Source organism: Oncorhynchus nerka, linkage group LG20 (assembly GCF_034236695.1).
Source record: "Oncorhynchus nerka isolate Pitt River linkage group LG20, Oner_Uvic_2.0, whole genome shotgun sequence".
NCBI classification, from domain to species: Eukaryota; Metazoa; Chordata; class Actinopteri; order Salmoniformes; family Salmonidae; genus Oncorhynchus; species Oncorhynchus nerka.
This window is the reverse complement of record NC_088415.1, coordinates 66,159,481-66,184,378: the sequence shown is the minus strand read 5'-3', so window position 1 is coordinate 66,184,378 and position 24,898 is coordinate 66,159,481. Positions and strand designations below refer to the sequence as shown.

General features: G+C 40.9%; 1 protein-coding gene across 1 annotated transcript; it reads left to right on the top strand.

Moving 5' to 3' along the window:
* Positions 1 to 14,487: 14,487 nt before the first annotated feature.
* Positions 14,488 to 16,710, top strand: LOC115101768 (forkhead box C1-A-like). Its single transcript, XM_029621233.2, has one exon. The coding sequence runs from the start codon at positions 14,832 to 14,834 to the stop codon at positions 16,257 to 16,259; it is 1,428 nt and encodes a 475-aa protein (XP_029477093.1). The 5' UTR covers positions 14,488 to 14,831; the 3' UTR covers positions 16,260 to 16,710.
* Positions 16,711 to 24,898: the final 8,188 nt, after the last annotated feature.

Genomic DNA, 24,898 nt, shown 5'->3' with positions numbered 1-24,898 from the left:
TTATTCTATGTAGTGGATAAAAAAATGTAATTTGAATCAAAACAGCCAGAGGTTTGTAAATGACAGAATACTATATAGGGTGTATAGGGGCCTCGGACCGGGGTCTATGGGGGCCTAGGGATGGGGTCTATGGGGTCCTCGGGCCGAGATCTATTTATTGTGAAAAATTACGTGTGGTAAAGCACTATTTTTTAATCTGCAGTCATTTTTAATAATCTAAACATCCGATTTTCACTAACAACATCAGCAGATGTGCATGATACATTCCGTGAGAGTGTTACATTTGGAAAAGACTGACACTTCAGAAATAAAAAAAAAACGGATCACTTTTAAACATTTTATTGAACCTTTATTTAATCAGGAAAAGACTCTGGGGGTTAGAAACATGTACATGTAAATGCATAATAAAGTACCCCTTAACATTGTAGTGATCTTATCCATGTCATCATTACTCCAGGTTATGTTATATTATTAATAATCTGGAAAGGTCCTGAAAGGCATCTGAATTCATTTCTGCAGCTATGAAATGTTTAGTCCAGATTTATATTAGCTATTCAGCAATTAAATTGAATATGTTTTTCTTCCAACTGACTTGAGAGAGTTGGTGGTTGATTGATTTGTCTGCGCTCTAAGACTGGTCTTGATAGATACATTACATGCATCTCTCTCACAATCTATAGGCTACTTCCAATTGGTGGGTCCCTTAGACATGATGGATGTATTCAGAGTAACACAGGCCTACCTCTATCCATAGGACTCCTGTGGAACTCCTCATTTCATGGCACGGCCTCCTTGCCACATATAAACAGCTTATCTGTTGAATGAATAAAAGGTCATGTAACGTGTATAAACTGTGTAGTTCAACCTGGCTATCAATGCTACCGTCAATGCTGTTGAGTATTCAACAACAATCACAACCACCAGAAATGACTAGCACCACCACGACACATCATAATGATTCACCATCCATCATAAATCTACTTCCCTAAACAGCCGAGCGTTTCAGTTGGGCAGAGATCAGTCCTTCCGCATGAATCATGCATCATGTCTTATCAATGAAGCCCTGACATTAGGATTAGATGCATGTTATGCATGGTTGATGATGGATAGATTTAGATATCAGCCTGCCCATTCGATCACTTTGGACAAGACGTGTCTCTTAAAAATGGGACTCGAGGGTAAGCTTGCTTGGCTCTTCTGAAAGGTTACTTTAGAAAATAAGTACATCTTTGACTGAGATGTCTATTGGTACAGCTGCGGCTGGGCTAATCCACGTTGCTGTAATAGTCAGCCATTACCTGGCAATGATCCCCTGACTCCATTTTAAACGCTGGGTGTGTTCGAGCAGTAAGCCCAACGAAGACGACTGTAGACGAAAGTCGGTGAGTGAAGTTGTGGAAGGCGCATCTGCAATAGCAGAAAGTCGGACTCTGTAGTGGTTTTCCAACTGCAAGGCTCAGATCAACATTGCAGTGTCAACATAGCTGCTATTGGTTCTAAAAGTTCTTCTGTATAAATGTCTAAATCAACTTTTCTATACCCCCATATGACACACTCACAAACTGGAAACATAATGTGGGTGCAATGAATTGGTTACAGAGATATCTAAAACCTCACCTCCATTCTTCTTATTCGATGAGGTTTGACAGCGGTTGGTATCCGATAAATGTTGCATTACCACCACCTTATACTTTGGTTTAAAGGAAATGGAATTGAAAAAAAATCAACAAATACCCTACCATCTAACCCTACACTTACTAAAAAACCCACCATCCTTCTCCGCTGTTTAAGTCTATCTAGTCCTACCTCAGTCCAACAGCCTGAAAAGACGGGACACCCACCACTTAACACGCCCTCTAACTCCTCTGACGTCAGGTCTCGTACACCCAAATACCTCTCTGCAGCTTACACCACAACCTACCTTTTCTGCAACTTACATTCCATCCCTGCAGTACAGTTGAAAACCATTGCTATAAACGCTAAAAATCGAATCTCACTGAAGCATATACAGTATCTTAACATTACTTGTCGGGCAAAGACTCAACATCAAAACTCAAAGGAAGAGACGACTCTTCTGTTTCACGCCACCCTGTCTGTGTTGCACCAAACGACGAGCATCACAAACACCAGGAATCTTCCCCTTCAGTTGGTCATCTTTCACATTTACCGCTACCCCAGTAATCACTCCTTTCAATGGTGCCCTTTTCTTGAGAGCGAAACAATTCACATTCGTTTAACGAGGAGCGCCTGCTCCCTCTGACCAGCAGAAACACAAACAATTATCACAAGACCACTTCTGGTTACCCTCCCCGATTCCACAGCACCCAATTTTACCCACCCTGAAAACACAAATGGATCAGCCAAAAAGCAAGGGTCCACTTTTCACAAAAATGTCACTCCTACAGTCACAGACTCATCTTTATCCTGACACTTGGTGCAACCCACAGGCTCCGAGAACTTCACCACACCTACCACCTCCGATACTTCACCACACCTACCACCTCCGATACTTCACCACACCTACCACCTCCGATACTTCACCACACCTACCACCTCCGATACTTCACCCTCTCTCACTTCCATTTCTCATCCTGTCTTCGATCCGGCATACAGCTCACCCTGCATACACTTTCTAACATTCTTCGTTAACAAACCATCTCCCCTTTTCCGCCATTTGAACCGATTCAAGCTCACCCTCTTCCTCCCCCTCTCTCTTTTCCCCTCCATTCCTCCTCCCTAATCAAAGTAAAACGTCTCCTGATGATAATACTGCACTTCTCCAGTCATATATCCTGTTCTTGCCATTTTGCCATTTTCCATTTTGCCACTTGCCATTTTCCACCCTCGAACCAGTATCCTTGGCCAAGTCAGTTTCCTAAGGAAAAGAGCAATCTCATTTCAATAACGTGTACTTTGATAATAAATGGAGATGAGCCTTCCTTCATTCTCACCACTTTCATTTGTATCCCTTGTAGATTTTGAATTGTGGCAAAGTTGGTTCCTTGTTTCAGTCACATCTCTGGCCATCTTTGGCCACATCAGTCACATCCCAATTGTGATTGATCCCTGAACCCATGTGACGCCGTTTTGAAGTGTATTAAAACCTCCTTCATTACCCTACCTGTAAAAAATCCTGATAAAGGCCAAAATGTGTTGGGTGAAGTTGTATAAATAGAAAATACTATCCTCCAAATGTTGCTGTTGCTGTACCACTTGAGGAATCTCACCGTAGCCTTGAGCCACAACGCAGCCAAAACCCCTAACGTGTAAGTAATTTATCTACATAAATAATGCTATGACACTAAAATAGAGGCTCAGTGATGACCAGAGTGGTAACGTCCTGGGTGCATCTGTGACAGACTAAAGTCGGACACTGATGTGGTTTTCCAACAGCAAGGCTCAGTGTTGCCGTTGTATATAAATCCTTTTGAAATGAACATGTCTCCAACCCCCTAAGCCTGTGTTTCCCAACCCTGGTCCTCGAATACCCCCAACAGTACACATTTTTATTGTAACCCTGGAAAAGCACACCTGATTCAACTTTTCAACTAATCATCAAGCCCTCAATGAGTTGAATGAGATGTGTTGGTCAAGGGATACAACGAAACGGTGTACTGTTGGGGTACTGGAGGACCCACTGACATAGGCCTACTCACAAAATTGAAAATATACTGTGTGTGTGTGTGTGTGTACATTGTACAATCAATTGGTGAGAGAGAGAGCATCAAATATCACGTTTATTTGTACATAACCACTGTATACATTTATTGTGGCCAAGTTGCTTCCTGTTCCAGTCACATCTTTGGTCATGTCTGGGTCAAACAAATACAACCTAATGACTGGTTGACAACAGAGCCTCCCACACCATAGGCGATGGCTGCACGGTGACGTTGGTGAAGAGCAACTGTCCAAACGTGCAGTCGCCTGCAGTCAAAAACTTCATGACCTCTTATCACAATTTTTTTCAAGTTCATGCAGTCGACGTGTATGCGCAAATCTGACAATCATTAACCCCATAATGCAAAACACTTTGAAAGGCGGGTAGCTTAGAGGTTAAAAGCATTGGGCCAGTAACCGAAAGATTGCTGATTTGACTCCCAAAGCTGACTAGGTGAAAAATCTGTTGATATGTTGAGGCACTTAACCCTAATTGCTCCTGTAAGTTGTTCTGGATAAGAACGTCTGCTAAATGACTAAAATGTACAGAAAATAGTCACCGACTAGACTGTTTGCATGCGCCCTAAGTGCTTTGAGCCTCATATTACCATTTGCCACAGTTAAAATCAATGGGCGCGTTTGAGTGGTAAGGCTAAAGCAACCAACTGTAGACGAAAGTCGAGCAGTGAAATCTGGGAGGTTCATCATTCGACAGCCGAAAATCGGACACTAATGTGGTTTTCAGTACTGCCGTAGATAAAAGTTTATCTTTATAACGTTGAAATAAACATGGCTCCAATCCCCATATTACACACTCACATACTGAAATCATATGTAGGTACATTGTACCACATCAATCAGTGAGAGAGAACATCAAATATCACATTCATTTGTATATATCCACTGTATACATGAGTTGCGTCAAGGGTGGTGCCTGTGTCAATAATGTGCTTTGGTCACATTCACATGAGTCAGACAAAAACACCCTAATGATTGGTTGGCAATAGAGCATCCCACAATGCAGGTGATGGCTGCAGGAGGAAGTTGGTAAAGAGTGACTGCATAAACTTGCAGTCGACTGCAGTTATAACTTCATGACCTTTGATCGCATGCTTTTTGTAAAGTTAATGCAGTTGACATCTAGGGGGCAAGTAGGACAATTTTTAACCCCATAATGCAACACACATTGAAAGGCGGTGACCGAAGATGGTAACCGACTTGACAAAAATGATCTGCTCGAACACGCCAAATGTTATCTATATATATATATATATATATATATATATATATATATATAGATAACATTTGGCGTGTTCGAGCAGATCATTTTTGTATATATATTTTTATATATATATATATATTTATTTATTTAGCTAAGATAGCTAGTAAGCTAGCGTCATAAGTTTGTCTCAAAAAAGTGCAGCGTGTTGATTCAATTTGAAATTTTGCGGCCACAAGAGTGACACATGACTACAGTTTTCATTGAATTGTGGGTCGTATCAACCCTGCAAGTGACCATACTGGGCTTGTTTGAGTGGTAGGACTTAAGCAACTGACTGCAGACGAAAGTCGAGGACTGAAGTCGGGGGAGGTGCATCTGCTACAGCCGAAAGTCGGACACTGATGTGGTTTTCCAACAGCAAGGCTCAGTGCAACATGGCAGTGTTGCTATTATTTATAAATGTTTTTGTTGTTGTAATGTAACCCCCTAATCACACACTCACATACTGTAAATATATGTGTGTACATTGTACTATCAATTGGGGAGAGAGAGCCTCAAATATCCAATTTATTTGTACATATCTACATCCACTGTATACATATAAATCCTGGCAAAGTTGCATCCTGTTTAGTCAGGTCTTTGGTCCTGTTCGCATGAGTCAAACAAAAAAACTCTAATGATTGGTTGACAAATAGTGCCTCCCACAATGCAGGCAATGGCAGCAAGTTGCAGCTGGTGAAGAGCAACTGCAGACAATTGAAGTCAACTGCAGTCGAAACTTCATGACCTTTGATCACATTGTCAAAGTTCACGCAAGTTGGACAATTTGTATCCCCATAATGCAGCACACTTTGAAAGGCGGGGACCAACGATGGACACCAATTTAACAAAAGTGATCCGCTCGAACGCTCCCACTAGGAATCACAAACCACCTTCTCGCCCCTAACTACCTACTTGCCCGTAGGGCCCTCCATTGTCACGTGTTGCTGACGAAACTCTGAGGGTGACTTCCAGAGAGTAGCGATGGGATCAATAAACCCATCAACTTCAAGACACACTCCTGAAGTAATGAAGTGAACATGAAATTCAAATGAACAAACCCCCCCTGTTTTACAAGGTATAAACCTCAGTAAGAGTTAAACATTTAATTTGGAAGGTATTTCATCTGTTACGTGTCAAGTCTCGAAATCTGACATAACCAAATGCAGCCTGCAGCCTTGCTGGCTCGGTCGAAGTGGCTATCTGAGGGTCTAATTAGCCCTTACACCCTCAATAATTATCACTCTCTCAGCTTTGGGACACTTGTGCCAAAGGTGTTCACTCTCTCCCTGGAGCTAAATCGAGGGCTGGGGAGGCATCTTTTGGGAATTGGACAGCACCTTAAGATGGCAATCAAACTGCATCCGGCTTCGATGGGGATTCAGGGATAGTGGCTAGCGCAAGTGACGTAAAGTAGTTTGATATTTTCCAGGATTTTTCCAGTCTGCCATCAAATGACTGTTATGATTAATGAGGTAACCACTTCTGCTGCTCTAAGGGGATCTATTATTAGGCTGTTGAGAAAGTATTTGTTTATCATTTGTTCTTCTTCATTTTCAGGACCTCCATTGCTTTATTCCCCGCTTGCCAAAACGCCAAAACTTGAAACTTTACTTGAAAACTTGAAACAAAAGCAGCCAAGTTAAATGTAATACGGACATGAAACACATGGGGGCAGCAGCATAATATCTAATGAAACATCCTAAAACTACTGTCAAAGAAAGCCTGTGGCATTTACCCACACTCAAATAAACATAATAGGAGTAATAGGCTCTGTCTGTCACATTTTTAAGAGATTGTTAGAGCTGCTGTGAAAATGTTTGAATCTAGTGCGTTGGATACCTTTGGTGTTCATTGATTATGTTGATGCTAGCTTATACAATAACATATGGGCAAACTATAGTGCGCATCCAGCAAGGCTATATAAGCTTCTCAGGCGAAAGTGAGTATTTGAGCACAAAAGCCAGGCATGTCCTACCTGTGATTTGAACTCACATCCTTGGATTAAGAGTACTAACCAGTACAACATGGAACCTGTCCATAACCTTTAAGCTGTAGAACCCTAGCTCTGGGCTCTCAGCTCAAGGTATGGACCACACAGTGGCAATTTTAGCATGTCACTCTTGGCGGGGAAAACACATCAAAAAATGTGGGATGCAAGCCAGCAAAGCCACTACACAACACTGAACAATACATTAATTGCCTTATAACAGTGACAAACGTTGCCCACAAGCCACCACATCACACAACACTATACTAAACAGTACATGAATTGCACTATAACGGTGACAAACAGTGCACATTCGGCCTCATTTACTGCCTTAAAAAAAACATAGCTGATGTGCTTTGTACTGACAATTGAGATGTACAAACTATGGCATAAGGGGACAACAAGCAGATAAGAGGCAATCCATAATATTGATTAAGATATTAATGAGCGAACTAGGACAGACGTAGTCAATATAACTATTTGTTCAGCACTTTTGAAATGTACAGCCACAGAATTCAGAACAAGGGCCGTTCTTACAGTGTTCTCCCTGTACACCAAGTCAGAATCGTAGGATAAATAAAGGGGGCATATAAGCAGATAATGAAAGCTCTTACAATATTCAATGATTACATTTCTCTAAACAGGTTATAGGCTACATGTGCACCACCAAGTCAGAACAGTAGGCAAAATTAAGAGGGGAAAATAAACCAAATTATTAGGGTTAGGCACATGGGCTACTAACAGTTTACTACATAACATACACTTAGTATTGCTTTCTTAGCTACAGTATGCATATCTCCCTGGCTTATGACATAATTTATGCAGCAGCATACAAGACATTTTTGGACTCACCTTGTTGTGCTGTGCTCACTTGAACAGGAAGGTGGCACTGTGGTCCATCACGGGCAAATTTTGTCATCAAACTTTGTCATCAAAGTCTGACATTCTCTGGATTTAACTTTTTATGGCTGGGGGCAGTATTGAGTGGCTTGGATGAAAAAGGTGCCCAGAGTAAACTGCCTGCTACTCAGGCCCAGTTGCTAATATATGCATATTATTACTATATTTGGATAGAAAACACTCTGAAGTTTCTAAAAAAAATTGAATGATGTCTGTGAGTATAACAGAACTCATATGGCAGGCAAAAACCTGAGAAAAAATCCAACCAGGAAGTGGGAAATCTGAGGTTTGTAGTTTTTCAAGTCATTGACTATCGAATATACAGTGTCTATGAGGTCATATTGCACTTCCTACGGCTTCTACTAGATGTCAACAGTCTTTAGAACCTTGTTTGATGCTTCTACTGTGAAGGATGGGGGAATGAGAGCTGAATGAGTCAGGGCTCTGCCAGAGTGCCATGAGCTGATCACGCACGCTCACATGAGAGTTAGCTGCGTTCCATCGCATTTCTACAGACTAAGGAATTCTCCGGTTGGAACATTATTGAAGATTTATGATAAAAACATCCCAAAGATTGATTCTATACTTCGTTTGACATGTTTCTACGAACTGTAATATGACTTTTCGTCTAAACATTCGCCTGGACTTGCCCGCGCGTCGTGAGTTTGGATTGTGTACTAAATGCGTGAACAAAAAGGAGGTATTTGGACATAAATTATGGACTTTATCGAACAAATCAAACATTTATTGTGGAACTTGGATTCCTGGGAGTGCATTCTGATGAAGATCATCAAAGGTAAGTGAATATTTATAATGCTATTTCTGACTTCTGTTGACTCTATTGATTATTGCATGGTGTGCTTTTTCGGTAAAGCTTTTTTGAAATCTGACACAGTGGTTGCATTAAGGAGAAGTTTATCTAAAGTTCCATGCATAACACTTGTATGTTCATCAACATTTATGATGAGTATTTCTGTAAATTGATGTGGCTCTCTGCAAAATCACTGGATGTTTTGGAAGAAAAACATTACTGAATGTAACGCGCCAATGTAAACTGAGAGTTTTGGATATAAATATGAACTTTGTCGAACAAAACTTTCATGTATTGTGTAACATGAAGTCCTATGAGTGTCATCTGATGGAGATCATCAAAGGTTAGTGATTAATTTGATCTCTATTTCTGCTTTTTGTGACTCCTCTCTTTGGCTGGAAAAATGTCTGTGTTTTTCTGTGACTAGGTGCAGACCTAACATAATTGTTTGGTGTGCTTTCGTCATAAAGCCTTTTTGAAATCGGACACTGTGGTGGGATTAACAACAAGTTTTTCTTTAAAATGGTGTGAAATACTTGTATGTTTGAGGAATTTTAATTATGGGATTTCTGTTTTGAATTTGTCGCCCTGCACTTTCACTAGCTGTTGTCATATCGATCCCGTTAGCGGGATCTAAGCCATAAGAAGTTTTAAGTTGCTTTTAAGACAACTGGGAACTTTGAAAAAAACAAGGTGACGTCAGTGATCTTCAGGTCGTAGCCCTAGAAAGAAAGAGGCCCGAGCTCCTGATTTACAATTCCGAGTTGGATGACTGTTCAAAACATATTTTCCCAGTCGGAGCTAATTTTTTTCTGAGTTCCCAGTTGTCTTGAACTTACGGAAGTCAGATCTCACAGTTCCAAGTTAATAGTTGTTTTCAGCCCGGGAACAAATCATGCTTCATTGACAGAATGGCCAATGTTGAGTGTTTATAATTTTAAACTTGGAAAAGAGACCCCAATTCCCAGACTTGGGACCACACCACCACTCCACTGAATAGCAGGCTAGTGATTGCTTTGCAATGCTTGCAGGTAGCCACTGATTCTTTCCAAACTACTAATTGTTGAATTTGCAATTTTCAACTTGTTTTGTAATGTTTATGTCCAATGGCCGATGAGCACCGACATGTTTTATCTATAATCATTATTTTTCTTCATATGACTTTAAAAAAATGTTTCCAAAACAGAGCATTTGGCCAGCATCAGACAGTCGGAGCGTCGGGGCATTTGCCTAGGACGGTATGGTAAGTGGAATGACCGAATGTAATGTAATGCAATTGGAGTCATGATAAGGGCAAGTAAAACCCTAGTGCTCTCAAACTTTAGGCGGCATTTTGCCTTCTCCCTACAGTTCTCAGCAATTAGCTTCGCCCATGACTGCCTTATGTGAGCTACAATCCCCACCCTGTGTTTTAAAGTTTAGAAACATCATTAATCATCGCTTCCATTGCAGCTTTCAAAACATATGAACCTTATATTTCATCAGCGAGAAAGATTCCTTCCAATAAAAAATATACACTTACTGTAACAGTTTTGCACAGATCCATACAGCTATGGGTGCCTGCATCCGACGAAACTACATTTCCGCTTCACTTCCCAAGTTACGCTTCCATGCTGGTGTTCAGAGCATGCTAGATAGCTACAGGAAAAGGAGCACCGAGCACGTCCCCATTCTAATCGATGGGTCTGTAGTGGAGCAGGTTGAGAATTCCTTGGTGTCCACATCAACAACAAACTAGATTAGTCCAAACACACCAAGACAGTTGTGAAAAGGGCACAACAAAGCCTATTCCCCCTCAGGACACTAAAAATATTTGCCATGGGTCCTGAGATCCTCAAAAGGTTCTACAGCTGCAACATCGAGAGCATCCTGACCGGTTGCATCACTGCCTGGTATGGCAATTGCTCGGCCTCCGACCGCAAGGCACTTCTGAGAGTAGTGCGTACGGCGCAGTACATCACTGGGGCAAAGCTGCCTGCCATCCAGGACCTCTACACCAGGCGGTGTCAGAGGAAGTCCCTAAAAATTGTCAAAGACCCCAGCCACCCCAGTCATAGACGGTTCTCTCTACTACCGAATGGCAAGCGTTTCCGGAGTGCCAAGTCTAGGATAAAAGGCTTCTCAACAGTTTTGACCCCCAAGCCATAAGACTCCTGAACAGGTAACCAAATGATTCCCCGGACTATTTGCATTGTGTGTCCCCCCCAACCCCTCTTTTTACGCTGCTGCTAATCTCTGTTTATCATATATGCATAGTCACTTTAACTATTAATTCGTACATTCTACCTCAATTGGGCCGACCAACCAGTGCTTCCGCACATTGGCTAACTGGGCTATCTGCATTGTGTCCCGCCACCCACCACTCGCCACCCACCACCCACTACCCGCAAACCCCTCTTTTAAGCTACTGCTACTCTCTGTTCATCATATATGCATAGTCACTTTAACGATACCTACATGTACATACTACCTCAATAAGCCGGTATATAGCCTTGCTACTCTTTTTTTCCATTTTTTTTTCTGCTGTTGTTTTATTTCTTTACTTACCTACACACACACATACCTTTTTTTCTCGCTCCATTGGTTAGAGCCTGTAAGTAAGGATTTCACTGTAAGGTTTACACCTGTTGTATTCGTCGCACGTGACTTTGATTTGATTTGATTTGGTCACCTCTTGTTTTCCGTCTGTCATGTGGGAACACTAACCATAACACTATCAAGGTGTGTGTCAAATCAACCATTTAACCGCTGATGTGAAAGATAAGGTCCTTATGCTTCCAAATCCGTACCAGGAGCGATGCGTGTTGTTAATGTTCAGACTGAGCGGTGAGGATCTTAGCAAAACACTGCCTTTGTCCAATGACTCGTATGTGTCATGTAATGGAACTGAACGTCATGATCATGGGCTAGCAGAACCTGTGATAGTAAGGTACAAGGGTTAATAGAAAACCTTTCTTGGAAAGCAGGGCATGATCGAGTCTGAAATAGTAAACAGGATCAGAACTATCCGTTTTTAACGCTAAACTAAAATGGGCAAATACTTAGACCTATCTGATTGATAGGTGCCATACTGGTCGCCAGGGGGCGCTAAGTCCACATGTGGTCGCTGAAACTCATTTCATCAAGCACAATTAGTCCCATCCTTCCCCGTACTGCAGTTGGTACGTGGGGCCAATAAATCTCTCTCGCTCTTTCTGCATTGTTCATTAACAGTTTATTCACAGATGTTTTTATTTTGAGATAGTAACTTTTATCGTGGCGTTATTTACCGTATTCTCCTTTCTTTGTGCTGTAATCTCCAGGGATTCAAATATGTCTATGGTGTATTCGATTTTATCTGGAAATGACCGACGTGGGTCCTTTGTATATGAATTATATTTACATGGGGGACTTTTCCCCATTACTTTTCGGGTAGTCGATATAAAACAAAACAAAAATACACCACAAAAGACCATGACACAACGAAACTAGATTGATGACGCGCAAGGTTGTAGGGATTTACTGTACAGTCCCAGTAAGGCTTCAAACATGTTGAGCTTCTTTATAATATGTTATATTTAGTTAAAACATATTTACGTATATTTAGTCGATAACTGTACTTCTACATTATTTCAGGCTAATGCATTCATACCTTCAGTGATCGGTGTATAAAAAATAAATAACATATAGCCTTGGCCTACTAGTTGCTGTCATTTACAGAAGTCACTGTATATAATAATAATAATAATAATAATAACAATAATAATAATAATAATGTATAATACTAATAAATCATACCTATTACTTATTGACTTTATTGCACTTACATTTATGTTCACTGATAATGGTCGTCGTTTACCGTTAATACAGAGAGGAATCGGGGATTGGGTGGGCAGAGGCATGGGGTTTTAAGTAAGAGGCACGTTGTGAATTGTGTAAACAGCTCCGGGCAGTGGAAAAGTTCATGCCCGGGTCCCAGTAAGGAGAAACCGCCGGAGCACCAGGCCAGTGGACGGCCATTTAATCAACACGACCTGAAAGAGATTAGTGCGTTATTGTGCCTCACAAGGCCATTTAGCAGACGCTTTTATCCAAAGCGACATACGTGTATACAATTTAGGTATGAGTGATCCCCGGAATCAAACCACTACTCTGGCGTTTCAAGCGCCATGTTCTACCAACTGAGCGACAAAGGATCAATTAACAAGTTCATATTTTTGCCTCTTCTGTATATTCTCTAAAAGTTTGGCAAAAGAGAATCTGTTGTGGAGCATCGTATTCATACAAAATACTTTTTTCATCGCCTGTGTAATAGCCAAAGGCATTTCATATCAGTTACGCTCCCATACAAGTTTGTGTTGCTTGCATTTGTATTTAGGCACATTTTAAGAACAATGGATTCCCTTAATTGCATGAAATATATTCAGGATTTTTTTTTTTTTACTATTCTTGCTGAGGGGCTAATACCTCTTGTAAATATGCCTTCTTTAGTAATTCAAAATTGCTAGGTATGCCTGAAGAAATACTAGGCTAAATAAATATCAAAACGATAAAATAACTTAGGCCTATATAGAATGACTGTAATGGTTTCGATATAATGCAAACCTGGTCGTCCATAAACATTGATGGTGTGTTTTTTAAATGTTTGAATAGTGTCTCCCTGAGATAATTTGGTTGAAAATGTTTTGTTTTAGTAATACAATTGGTCCTCTTAAAAAAATAACATTTTAAAACGGAATATCGTGGTGAGGCTGGGCTGCGTGGTGTCCATGTTTATCCGCCTATAATATAGAGATGGTAAGAAGTATGAAGGTTATATAAGGAATAGATCAATACGATCCAAGGGATCTGAAGCTTGTTTAGACACCTTCAACTTGCTACAATCTGTCTGAATTTAATCAATTCTGTATTCACTGAGCAAGTTTATAGGAGCTTTCCCGTGCAACAAAAACGAACGGTATGCCCTATATAGTTTATCTTGTCTAGCCTACGTGACAATGCCCTTATTCCGTTTAATATTCACACATTTTGACCACAAGAATGACACAATTAGCTGTCTGATCACACCATTTGGTTCTTCTGTTCAATCTGCTTCTCACTTAGAGCAAACCTTCGCAACTTGACCCTTTCTCCGGCCAAACTAGCTTTAATTCTGCCGTAATGAGATCTCACATACTGCCCACTGAACGGAAGGAGGAGCGCTTTGATCCGACCACGCATGTTGATTGAGACTTTTAACTAACATACCGCCTTAATAAAGCATCGCATTAAGATGCTAAACAGCAGGAGGCAAACACTGGGGATTATTTCCTCCTCGTAACTCGTATTTATTGCATATTTGAAAACAGATGTGCGGCTGGAGATTTTAATGGAGTGATTCACCCAAACGGAGATGATGGAGTGTTTGTTCTCCATTGATTTTGTAATGAATATCACAATGTCACATTCTAAGTGAAAACTCTTTCGAAACATTATTGCAATAGACTAGTAATTCATGTGTTAATTAAGGTCACACCATAGAATAAGGAATTGAATAGGATCTCTGTGGTTCACACAATCGCCAACTGTCCTAATCATTAATAGCACATTAGCATGCTTAAATAAAAATCTAGGCCTATTATCCCATACAGTAGTTAATTAATTTACAAAATACATTGCTATTTATTATGTATCATTCCACCTGGTGGTCTCAACAATGTGTTTGCTCGTGAATGGAAATATTCTTCAATAACTAAATCTAGTCCATAATCTGATTTTGTACGTGGGCAAGCAGCGTGCTCACTGCTGAAGTCCAGTCTTTTGTCGGAGTGGGCTGGGAGTTACCCCTCCTCTCGTTTTTCTAAAGACGTGTGTGTGGCCAGGAGCTCAATCCATTTGCTGCTCACTCTGCACTGCCTGACCTACAATTGGACAGCTCGGATTCTCTTTGGGAGGAGCATACTGGCAGCAAAAAGGGGGAAAGAAGTTAACAGCGCAAAAGTATTCTGTAGTGACGGATGCCCAAAGTTCATACGTTTTTCAATGCGCGCCTCAGCACACTGAGATGGAAACCGCTTAAACCCTATTAAGACCTGGTACAGTGCATTCCTGATAGTATTATTTGTCAAGTGACAAGACAGGAACTCGTGCTTTGAGCGCCTCAACTTTTCAGAAAGAAAAAGTGGAGCTCTCCGTCTGCATACTTTGGGAAGTTCGTTTTAGGCAGGAGCATAGTTGAGCTGTGGGGAGAAGACATGCAGGCGCGCTACTCCGTCTCGAGCCCCAACTCTCTGGGCGTCGTGCCTTACATTAGTAGCGACCAAAGCTACTACCGGGCCGCCGCGGGTGGAGGATACACCGGGATGCCGGCCCCTATGAGTATGTACTCTCACGCGGCCCACGACCAGTACCCGGCCAGCATGGCGCGAGCCTATGGACCGTATACCCCGCAGCCCCAGCCGAAGGATATGGTGAAACCCCCGTACAGTTACATTGCGCTCATTACTATGGCTATCCAGAACTCGCCTGACAAGAAGGTGACCCTGAACGGGATTTATCAGTTTATCATGGAGAGGTTCCCGTTCTACCGAGACAACAAACAGGGCTGGCAGAACAGCATCAGGCATAATCTCTCTCTCAATGAGTGTTTTGTCAAAGTTCCCCGTGATGACAAAAAGCCTGGCAAGGGGAGCTACTGGACCCTGGACCCGGACTCATACAACATGTTCGAGAACGGCAGCTTCTTGAGGAGGAGGCGACGGTTCAAGAAGAAAGACGCAATGAAAGACAAGGATGATCGGGGTGCTAAGGAGACGCCGTCTAGACAGGGCCGGGACGCGGAACAGCCCGTGCAGGGCTCCCAGCCAGTCCGGATCCAGGATATTAAGACCGAGAACGGTAACGCGACACCCCCACAGGCCGCCTCGCCCTCCCTGAGCACTGTGCCCAAAGTCGAGAGTCCCGACAGCAGCAGCAGCAGCATGTCCAGCAACGGCAGCCCCCACAGCATCCCGTCCAACAGGTCCATCGGCATGGAGAGCTCCGAGCAGCAGCAGCAGCACCACCAGCACAGCCAGGCCCAGGGCTTCAGTGTGGACAACATCATGACTTCCCTCCGGGGGTCCCCACAGGATGCCACAGAGCTTGCCCCGTCCCTCATCGCCTCGTCCAGGACAGGTATAACACCGTCTTTGTCCCTAAACTATTCACCGAACCAGACGTCAGTCTATAGCTCACCCTGTAACCAAAACTCTATCTCCACTACCTCGAATGCTAGCTACCATTGTAATATGCAAGCCATGAGTTTATACGCCGGGGATAGATCTAGCCACCTAGCTCCGACTACCACCGTGGATGAAACGTTGCCAGATTACTCCATCACGACCACCTCCCCCCCTCTGGCCCACGGCAATCTAAACACTGGGCAGGAGGGCCACCATCCCCACCAAGGGCGGCTTCCCTCATGGTACCTCAACCAGGCCGGGGACCTGGGCCACATCGGGGCGACCTACCCCGCCCAGCAGCAGAACTTCCACTCTGTGCGCGAGATGTTCGAATCTCAAAGAATTGGCTTGAATAATTCTCCTGTGAACGGGAATAACAGCTGTCAAATGTCATTTCCCCCTAGCCAATCCATCTACCGCACTTCAGGAGCTTTCGTGTATGACTGCAGCAAGTTCTGACCAAATTAGGTTTTCATCGTATTGATCTTCTTCATAAAAATATCGTTTTACCCACCACCTGCCACGACGATGGACTAAAACGAAACAGAACACAAATAATGGACAGATAAAAAAAGACATGATCTTGGTTTGTAAAGAACAGTGTTACGGCTAATAACACGTAAGTCTCTTCTCGCTTTTGTGACATGTTTTAAAGATAAGAATATGCCAGTCTTTCATGGACATATTATTACGTGTAAATTGCATATAGTAATTTATTTCTAAACTGCCGGAAATTATGGACCAAACACCAAAAAGTGTTTCTAAATTGAAATGCCTTAATTGTCCAAATATGTTCCATTATAAAAAGCGGAACTTGTATATCGTCCTACTCTTTCAAAGTTTCTTCTTTTGTTGAAAAGTATTCTGAAGGAATTGCATTGTTTGTTTAATAAATTGCCATTTTATTTGAGTTAAAGCTACGCCTGATTTCTTATAGACTATATGATATTTTTTTGACAGTTTGTGTAATTTAACCAGACCTTATTTCTCACAGACCTTTAAGCTGTTTTGCACCCTGTTTGAAACCTATCGACGTGGGATCGATCACTGGCAGCGATTGATAAATCAGATTTTAAATCACAGCCTTTTTTTTGACAGGTTGGGTTACCATTCTCACTATACATTTTCACAGAAAATGTATAATTGTAGTCACGGAGTTTGGTCAGTTCGTTTAAGCTTGTCAACAAAATCGAGGTCGAATGAAATAATTAATAATTACCCAAATTAACATGGAATCTTTCTAGAATAGGAAAACATTTATTTCCAAAAATTTGAATTTCAATGCAACTCGATCTAGTCCGTTTTTGTTATGATGACCAAAAAACAATTGAATGTTATATGCGTAAAAATGATCCAAGATGTCAACTGTATAAACAAACAGACATATTTATCGTTTGTGTTGATGATGACTTGAAGTGGAAGTGTATTTAGATGATTGTTTTGCTTCATATTTAAAGTGACACAGCTCTTCTCTTGTCAGACACGGACGATCTGTCAACATCTTGACCTGGGGCCCTCTGGCCTCATAACAGTTCATCGATGCAGGCTAGTAGTCCACACAGCAAAACTGACTTGTGAATAGCCACGTGTGTTTACAGTCACATTCCAACGCTTAATTAAAATCATACCACACATGCCAAAGATAGTCCTGTAGGCACACGATGGTTTGGGGACTGCGATCTATAAAGATGACTCCAACTTGAACGTCTATCTGTATTAGGGAGATGAGAGCCAAACGCATCCTACAGCGCGTGCGCAAAGTATACTTTCCTATGTGGCTTTTGTTTTGTATTTATAGTTAAACATATCACAAGGGTCTCACCTAATTGAAATCTTCTTTAAAAATGGAGAAATTCGTAAATAGGCCTATTTTAATCGGCAGGTCTACGTAAATTATTATTATTTTTTTTTTTCTTCAGACAGCTGGCTTGCCTCGACTGGTTAATGAAGGGACATATTTTCCTCGTTGTCACATTTTCAAATTACAGAAACATGTTCCACTGCCTAAATTTAAACCCTTGGGAACAGTATGATATGATGTATGCTTGAAGTAAATTCGATTCATTTGTTGAATTTGCAATGAGGAGAAACATGGGCGCGCGCTTAAAGCCATGTTGTGCATAAATCCATATATTTCTCTTATACTTGTATCCCTCCATTTGAATACTGTTATAAATGACATCTTCAGTTTATTACGGTTTTACAAATTACATATGCCAAAATTGACATACATAAGCCTACTTTATTGTTTTCTGGTGTGACGGTAGGCCTGTGCGTAAAGTAGGCCTATGCGTAAACAAGGCCTACTATGCGTAAAGTGTATGCCTATTCTCAAATTCCAGGAATAAAAACATCTCCACTAATAATAATAATATTACTAATGATAATTATAATATTACTACTATTTTAGTAATCCTTTTGCACACTATTTCCAATTGCCAAAACAACTATTGCTAAAGGCTACCAGAGCGCAACGGATGTTTTCAAAGTTCAAGCATGTATTAGATATTTTCGGTTAATGTGGTTGATTTGGCTGCTAATTGCCTAGATAGGGTCAACAAAGCGCTTTAAATTTGCTTAGAATTTCCACGGCTATAGGTTATGTTAAGCGCAAAGTTAACAGCCAATTATTTGACTATTAACTTTGCGTTAGTCTAATATCAATGTAATGGCATTGGTTGACTTGATGTTATGCTCAAGCGGATGAGGGGTAACTATTATCAAGGAGGCCCTTGGGGCTAGAGGGTCAAACGGGATATGATCATATGAGCATGGCAGCGTGTCGTGTATCCTCTGGGCACAACCATAGGCCTGAAGGTTGCAATAAATGGAACAATGTATGTCTATACGTCGAACTGATCGTGTGGGCTGATAACAACATTACCTCGACAAGAAAGGTATAGGCTAGCTATAGATATTTATTTTTACAAGATAAACAACTTCAACAAAAGCATCAAAACAAAACTCATAATAATAGCGGGACCTATATATACCCAGTAAACACGCACTCCATTGGCCGACGTATCAAGTTGCGTATGGGAATGCAGTTTGGATAGCGTTTGCACATTTGGAAGACGTCGACGAAACATCAGAATATAATCTTGATGTCTGGCCAACGTGTAAACGATGTAGAACTGCAGAATTTAGAATGTAGGCATCTGCAAGAAGTCTTGCCAATGAGCAAACGGTATGTAAACTGCATCTTCCCGATGTATCCTGTATACATCGTGCCTACATAGAATAGATTATGAATCACACAGCAGCCACAATAACGTTGACAACAGAATCACAACGGAGCACAAAAATCAACTGTTTAGCAAAAATAATAGTGTTTAATTGAGCAACACTTTGGCCTAGAAAGACGGAATGAAATGCAGCTATGTAGGCCCCATTATCTCCCACCGTCGAATAGCTGTAATCAGCCTCATAAAACTAAAAGTCATTACATCCTTTCCCAAGTTATAAACAAACGTCGTGTTAGTCCCAAGATTGATGGCACCCTCACAGAACGGGCCAGGTCAGGAAGGAATAAAATTCAATCAGAGCGCTGGAATCATTTTTCATGGGACGGAAAAGGCAGAGAGGGAGACGGGGGTCAATGGGGAGGATGTCGGCCGCCGGAGCACCGTCAACAATACCGCAGGAGAAAGCCAGGCATGGCAGGAGAAAGACAGTGCGCTGTGTGTGTACTCAGGAACACGCCTGACTCTACAATTTATGATTTCTTTCCACTCTTGGACCCCACCTGCGCAGTTGGAACGTGAACTGCGACGAATGCTACCACAAATATCCTAGAGAAATTAAATAACAAAATGTGCCATAATAATATTTGTGCACAGTTCCTAAAAGTGCAACAGAATAGCATGCACATCGGTTGCACTCAAATCGTTATCCCAAACATGACCTGAGATGGTGCCCAGATGGGCACACGTTATTTTATTCATTTGTATAGGACAACGTTTAAAATAAGTCCGTTTTTAAAATGGATAATGATGATACCATTTATCAATGTCATTATGAATACTATGATCCATATTTATATTAATATTATGTGTTATTATTATTATTCAATCGCTATTGTACACAGATTATCTGTAGTTTTTTCCCTTCATGTTACTACTAACTAAAACCTACTAGGATACTAATTTAGCCCATAGGTATACCGCACTACTACAACAGATTTACCTACTACTACTACGGCTACTACTGCTACTACTACTACCAGTACTACTATAGGTCTACTTCTACTCTTAGGCTAATATATTAGGTAGGACTATTTATATCGATGTTATTACTTGTGTGTGTGTGTGACTAAGAGTTGTACATTAAGTACGCCTATGTTAATTTCTTTACAGATAACAATCCCCTGTTTTATTCCTTATAACGTCTCTAAGAAAACGTACTGATTTTGACATGGCCTAAAGTTAGGCCTATTGATTTGAAAGCCTACACGTGTAATGCTATATAGGGGATTCCACATTGTACATTTGGCAAAACTTTGTTTATTTGGCCACTTTTTCCCCACTGACTTCACTATCCCCTCAATATTTTCCCCTTTTCCTGAAACGTTCCGCTACATTCCTGAAATGCACAGCTTCACATGCGCGTCAGCACGCATCCTTCCCTTCTCACACTCTCTCCCACATTTCTTTGGGTCAAATACCAAAAACAAAAGTGACTGTGTTCTACATTACTTTTATATTTAGCTCATTAAAACAACACGATTTCAATATCCGTTTTAATTGAACAGAAGTTGACTACAAATAGAGAATATATTTCTGGTGAGCGTTTGGACTGTAGGCTATTTGAAATGCATGTTTAGATACATATATTACAATGCATTAGTCCTATGTGAACTTTGTTGATCTCCTGATGATTGAGTGATAAATGACCAATGCGTACTTTCTTATCAGCTATATTTATCTTTTCCTCACACACAAGCATCACTCAGTGGAAAATAACTACCATTTTATATCACCATCTTAACAATGCCATCTGTGCCATATGTTGCCTAGACTATAAAGGTAAAATCACATCCAGCGACGTAATTTATTTGTAATTGTAACTACTTTGTAGAGATTTGATTAACTTCGATGCCATTTTCAGTGAAATATCAGAAAGAGACCCACTGACACCAGGAAGTTTTAACGAGGATTTAAAGACATGGGGGTCAAAGTTCAACGACAAAAAATTCGTCAATCACCAACTGATAAACAGATTTTAAGATGTCCATATGTGCAGCAGTCTAACAAGAATGTGTAAGGCCATTTAACTAAATTAGTGACAAACGATAAGGACTCATTTCGTTTTTCTAAATATGTTTTTTCAAACCAAGTTAACTGAGGAGTCAATAATAAACAATAAAAAAAAAACACACAGTAAAGTTATAGAAAGGTATTTGTGTACCGGAAAAGTATAGGAACAACATTCGGATCACCGCGCTGTCTTCTGCTGTCTCATGCCAGAGCCTGGGGTCCAGACATCTCAACTTCACTGACCCTCAAGCCATGGAGAGAGAGAGAAAAGATCAGCTCGCTCAGTGTTAACCATAGTTCGATTCTCTAAAACGAATTTACAATTCCTCAAATAGCTTAATCTACACACCATGCTAAATACAATATGTAAAGATGGCACTAAAATAAAACATGTACGATATATATTTTTTAAATATAGAAAGTATAGCCTATCCGTGAATTGAAATACTGTAGCCCTAACGCATAGTGATCAAATAAAAATACATCTTAATCAACATTATATTAGTTGATAACAACCACCCAAAATAAACAGATGGTCTAATTAATTCTGAATAGCACATCATATAGCCTGTATGCTGCAATAACCACAACGTAACGGTTAATAATGATAGCTATTATGACAGATTTTTTAACATTGACAAATGTCTGAGATTAAAACATATTAAACTGTATTGGATTTCACTAATAAACGAGAAGGTGCAATACGCCTACCAGTTGGCCTATTCGTTTTGGTTTTTGCTTATTCTGTGTAAAGTAGCCAAGCAGATTTTATTGAATCAAACCGATAGCATTTCCAAACAACGTCGTGGTTCCACTGTAAATGGAACACATAGGAGAGAGGAGACTCGTTGAACAGCGTCCTTCACTTTTACCATGCCCCTGAAACAGTGGTGTCACGCACGCGCCACCCTGGACTGTGCGCACTTTTTCAGAATAAATCAACTCATGTTCGTTTCCAGTTTACCCCGAGAAGGGGGGCAGGGGTGAGGGGAGAGAGGGCACACCGTTGAGAGGGACACACCGTGGCGGCCCACTACGGCCCCGGGGACTGTGCACCTGTATGGCTGGGTGACCAGCTCAGTCAGCTCAATGGAAAACTGCTGTGTTTCAGCTCACAGTTGGTTACAAGGCTCGACCTCAAAGCGCCATCTGTTTATAATTAAGAGTCCACATAGACGCAGGCTCTGTTTGACAGTCAAACTAGTGAAAGGCTCGAGGTCCAACACTTGTCTTTTAGAAGAAAAAATAAAACCCCATAGACGCCATTGCCTCTTCTCTGAAACCCACAATGTCAAAGGAAAATCCTTAAATAGGCCACCAGCTTTTCTCAGGTGAACTATTTACGTAAAAACACACAATGGCCTATACCACAATATTTCTATAGGTCATTTTATAATACAAACATATATTTTATACCGTATATTAAAACCGCGTGCTTTCAAGGACCAAATCAAGAAAAATGGTACATTCAAGATTTTACTCTCCAACACGGTTATGGCAAAAGTCTTGAAATCGCGTGGTTATTAATACAGACGTCTTGCACAGAAAAACGTTTAATATTAAACACATCCAAGCGCGCGCTCCAGCAGTTTTGGAACGCGGTGGAAAAGGGTGGAATAAAGGAGTAGTGTGATTTCATACCAAGGGGAAACGTCTGTGCCCGACGACCTACGGATAACCCGAGAAGCCTGGCAAGGAACGCATAAACTACACACTTTAAATTGTACATTAAACCTACCTCTGCTCTGCTCTACTCCGCTCGGCCTTGTGTGGAGACTGGAGACTGAGGCTAATTATAGCCGGGTTTTTTTTTACACACGGTGCTAGGCCCTGAATGTCTCGATTCTGCCCGTGTGACATACAGGATTTTATTGTCTCCAGTTTAAATTTACGATGATATTTTAAATGTCTCATACCAGAAGTGTTGAGTATAGGCATATTTTTCTGTTTTAATTATGCAACTAGGAGGAACACGTGATTACTCGCTACAGCTGTAGGGCCTAAGTGATAAAATAATAACGACACGTTGCATTTCTATTGCATTTTATTTGGATTGTGTTTAAATCATTATACAATGTTTCCCCTCGTTATAACAAAGGTTGCCTATTTCAAATTTACATCCACTCATTTCATTCATGGACATTTACATCGAGCAGAGCAATAGGAAATTGTTCTTTGTGTATGAAATGTCAAGTTGTGTTCAATTATAATTTCTGTATCTGAGGTTCAACCAGTAGGCTAACATTGTGTCTGGTGCATTCCATGAGCAGGTAGGAAGGCAAAACAACATTTACCTCAGACATGTATACATCTAGGCATTTATTTCTAACAATAGGCCAATTATTCATATTGTGTAATTATACATGATGAGACAATAATTATTACAATATGGTAATACTGACAAATTATTACATATATACCTACTTCGTATAGAAGTTTAAATAATGGAAACCAAATGTAAATTCATTTTATAAATAAGCCTAGGCCTATATATTAATATATAAATAGGCCATTGTTATTTGACTCGATAGCCTGTCATCTGATGTCAAACTGAAAAAAAAGAACGTAAAAAAGAACAACAACAAACAGCTGTTATTCTAGTGATGAAAATAAACGAAAATAATGAAATCAAGTTGAACAGTGTCTTTATACGTCCATATATAGCACCTTGCTTTCTAGCAATGAAGCACACACATTGAACGAACTTGAACCCGTGAGCATGTGACATGATACATCAAAGTGGCCTGAGCCCTGCTTTTTGAGCGACAGTAGCAGTTGTCTGTGTCACAGGTCTCGCCCCATTTTACGGTCCTAGGCAGCCACTAGAACCACGTCAACAGCAGACTACAGTGGTGATTAAACGTTCGTTTGTGATTGTCTGGCTCTTTATTTCAAGGGATTGCTCGAATTTTGAGTCCTTACTTGAGTCCTTACTTGGCGTATTTTTTTAAGAGTCATCTAACATGAGAGATAAAATATTGGGATAACACTAATGGCCAAAATATTTCACCATTGAAGTCAAAACCTGTGCTCTTATTCTTTGCTCTCAATAGAATATGTGAATGGTCTTTATTAGTCAACATTGTAATATACATTTTGCTGTATGCTAATTTAGAACGATCAACAAATATGTTTCAGTCAGTTTATTCACCATTTCAAAAATTCCCATTATCATGTTCATGAACTCCCAGCACTTGCAATGGTGATATCCCTGTCAGTCAACACACACACACACACACACACACACACACACACACACACACACACACACACACACACACACACACACACACACACACACACACACACACACACACACACACACACACACACACACACACAACCACCATCTTGGCTTCTTATCTCCAGACAGTGCACAGTGTTCTCCCCCTGTTCCTCACACCTTATAACTCCAGAGTGGTGTAATGTCATCGGAGCAGATATACAGGGAGTGCAGAGGCAGGCCGTCACCCATCACAACACAGGGGCCGGCAGGCAGGCCAACACTGCCCTGCTGAGGGCAGAATGGAGTGGGCCGGACAGAAACTACGTGCAGATGGAGAGATGGAGAGAGAGAAAGGGATGGACAGTCAACAAAATGAATCATAATAAACAGTGGAAAGAGGGATGAGAGGTGAGGGAGAAATATTGGAATTGAAAAATTCTCTCTTTCTTTCTCATAAATACCTTTATGTGTGTGTTTATTGCACACTGTTTCGCAAGGAACAGTATCATTCTATGTTCATGAGTATGTATATTTGTGTGTAGATGTATGTGAGTGTGTGCGTATGTGCATGTGAATGCATATGTGTGTGTTTGTGTGTGTGTCGGGGCAGAATAGCA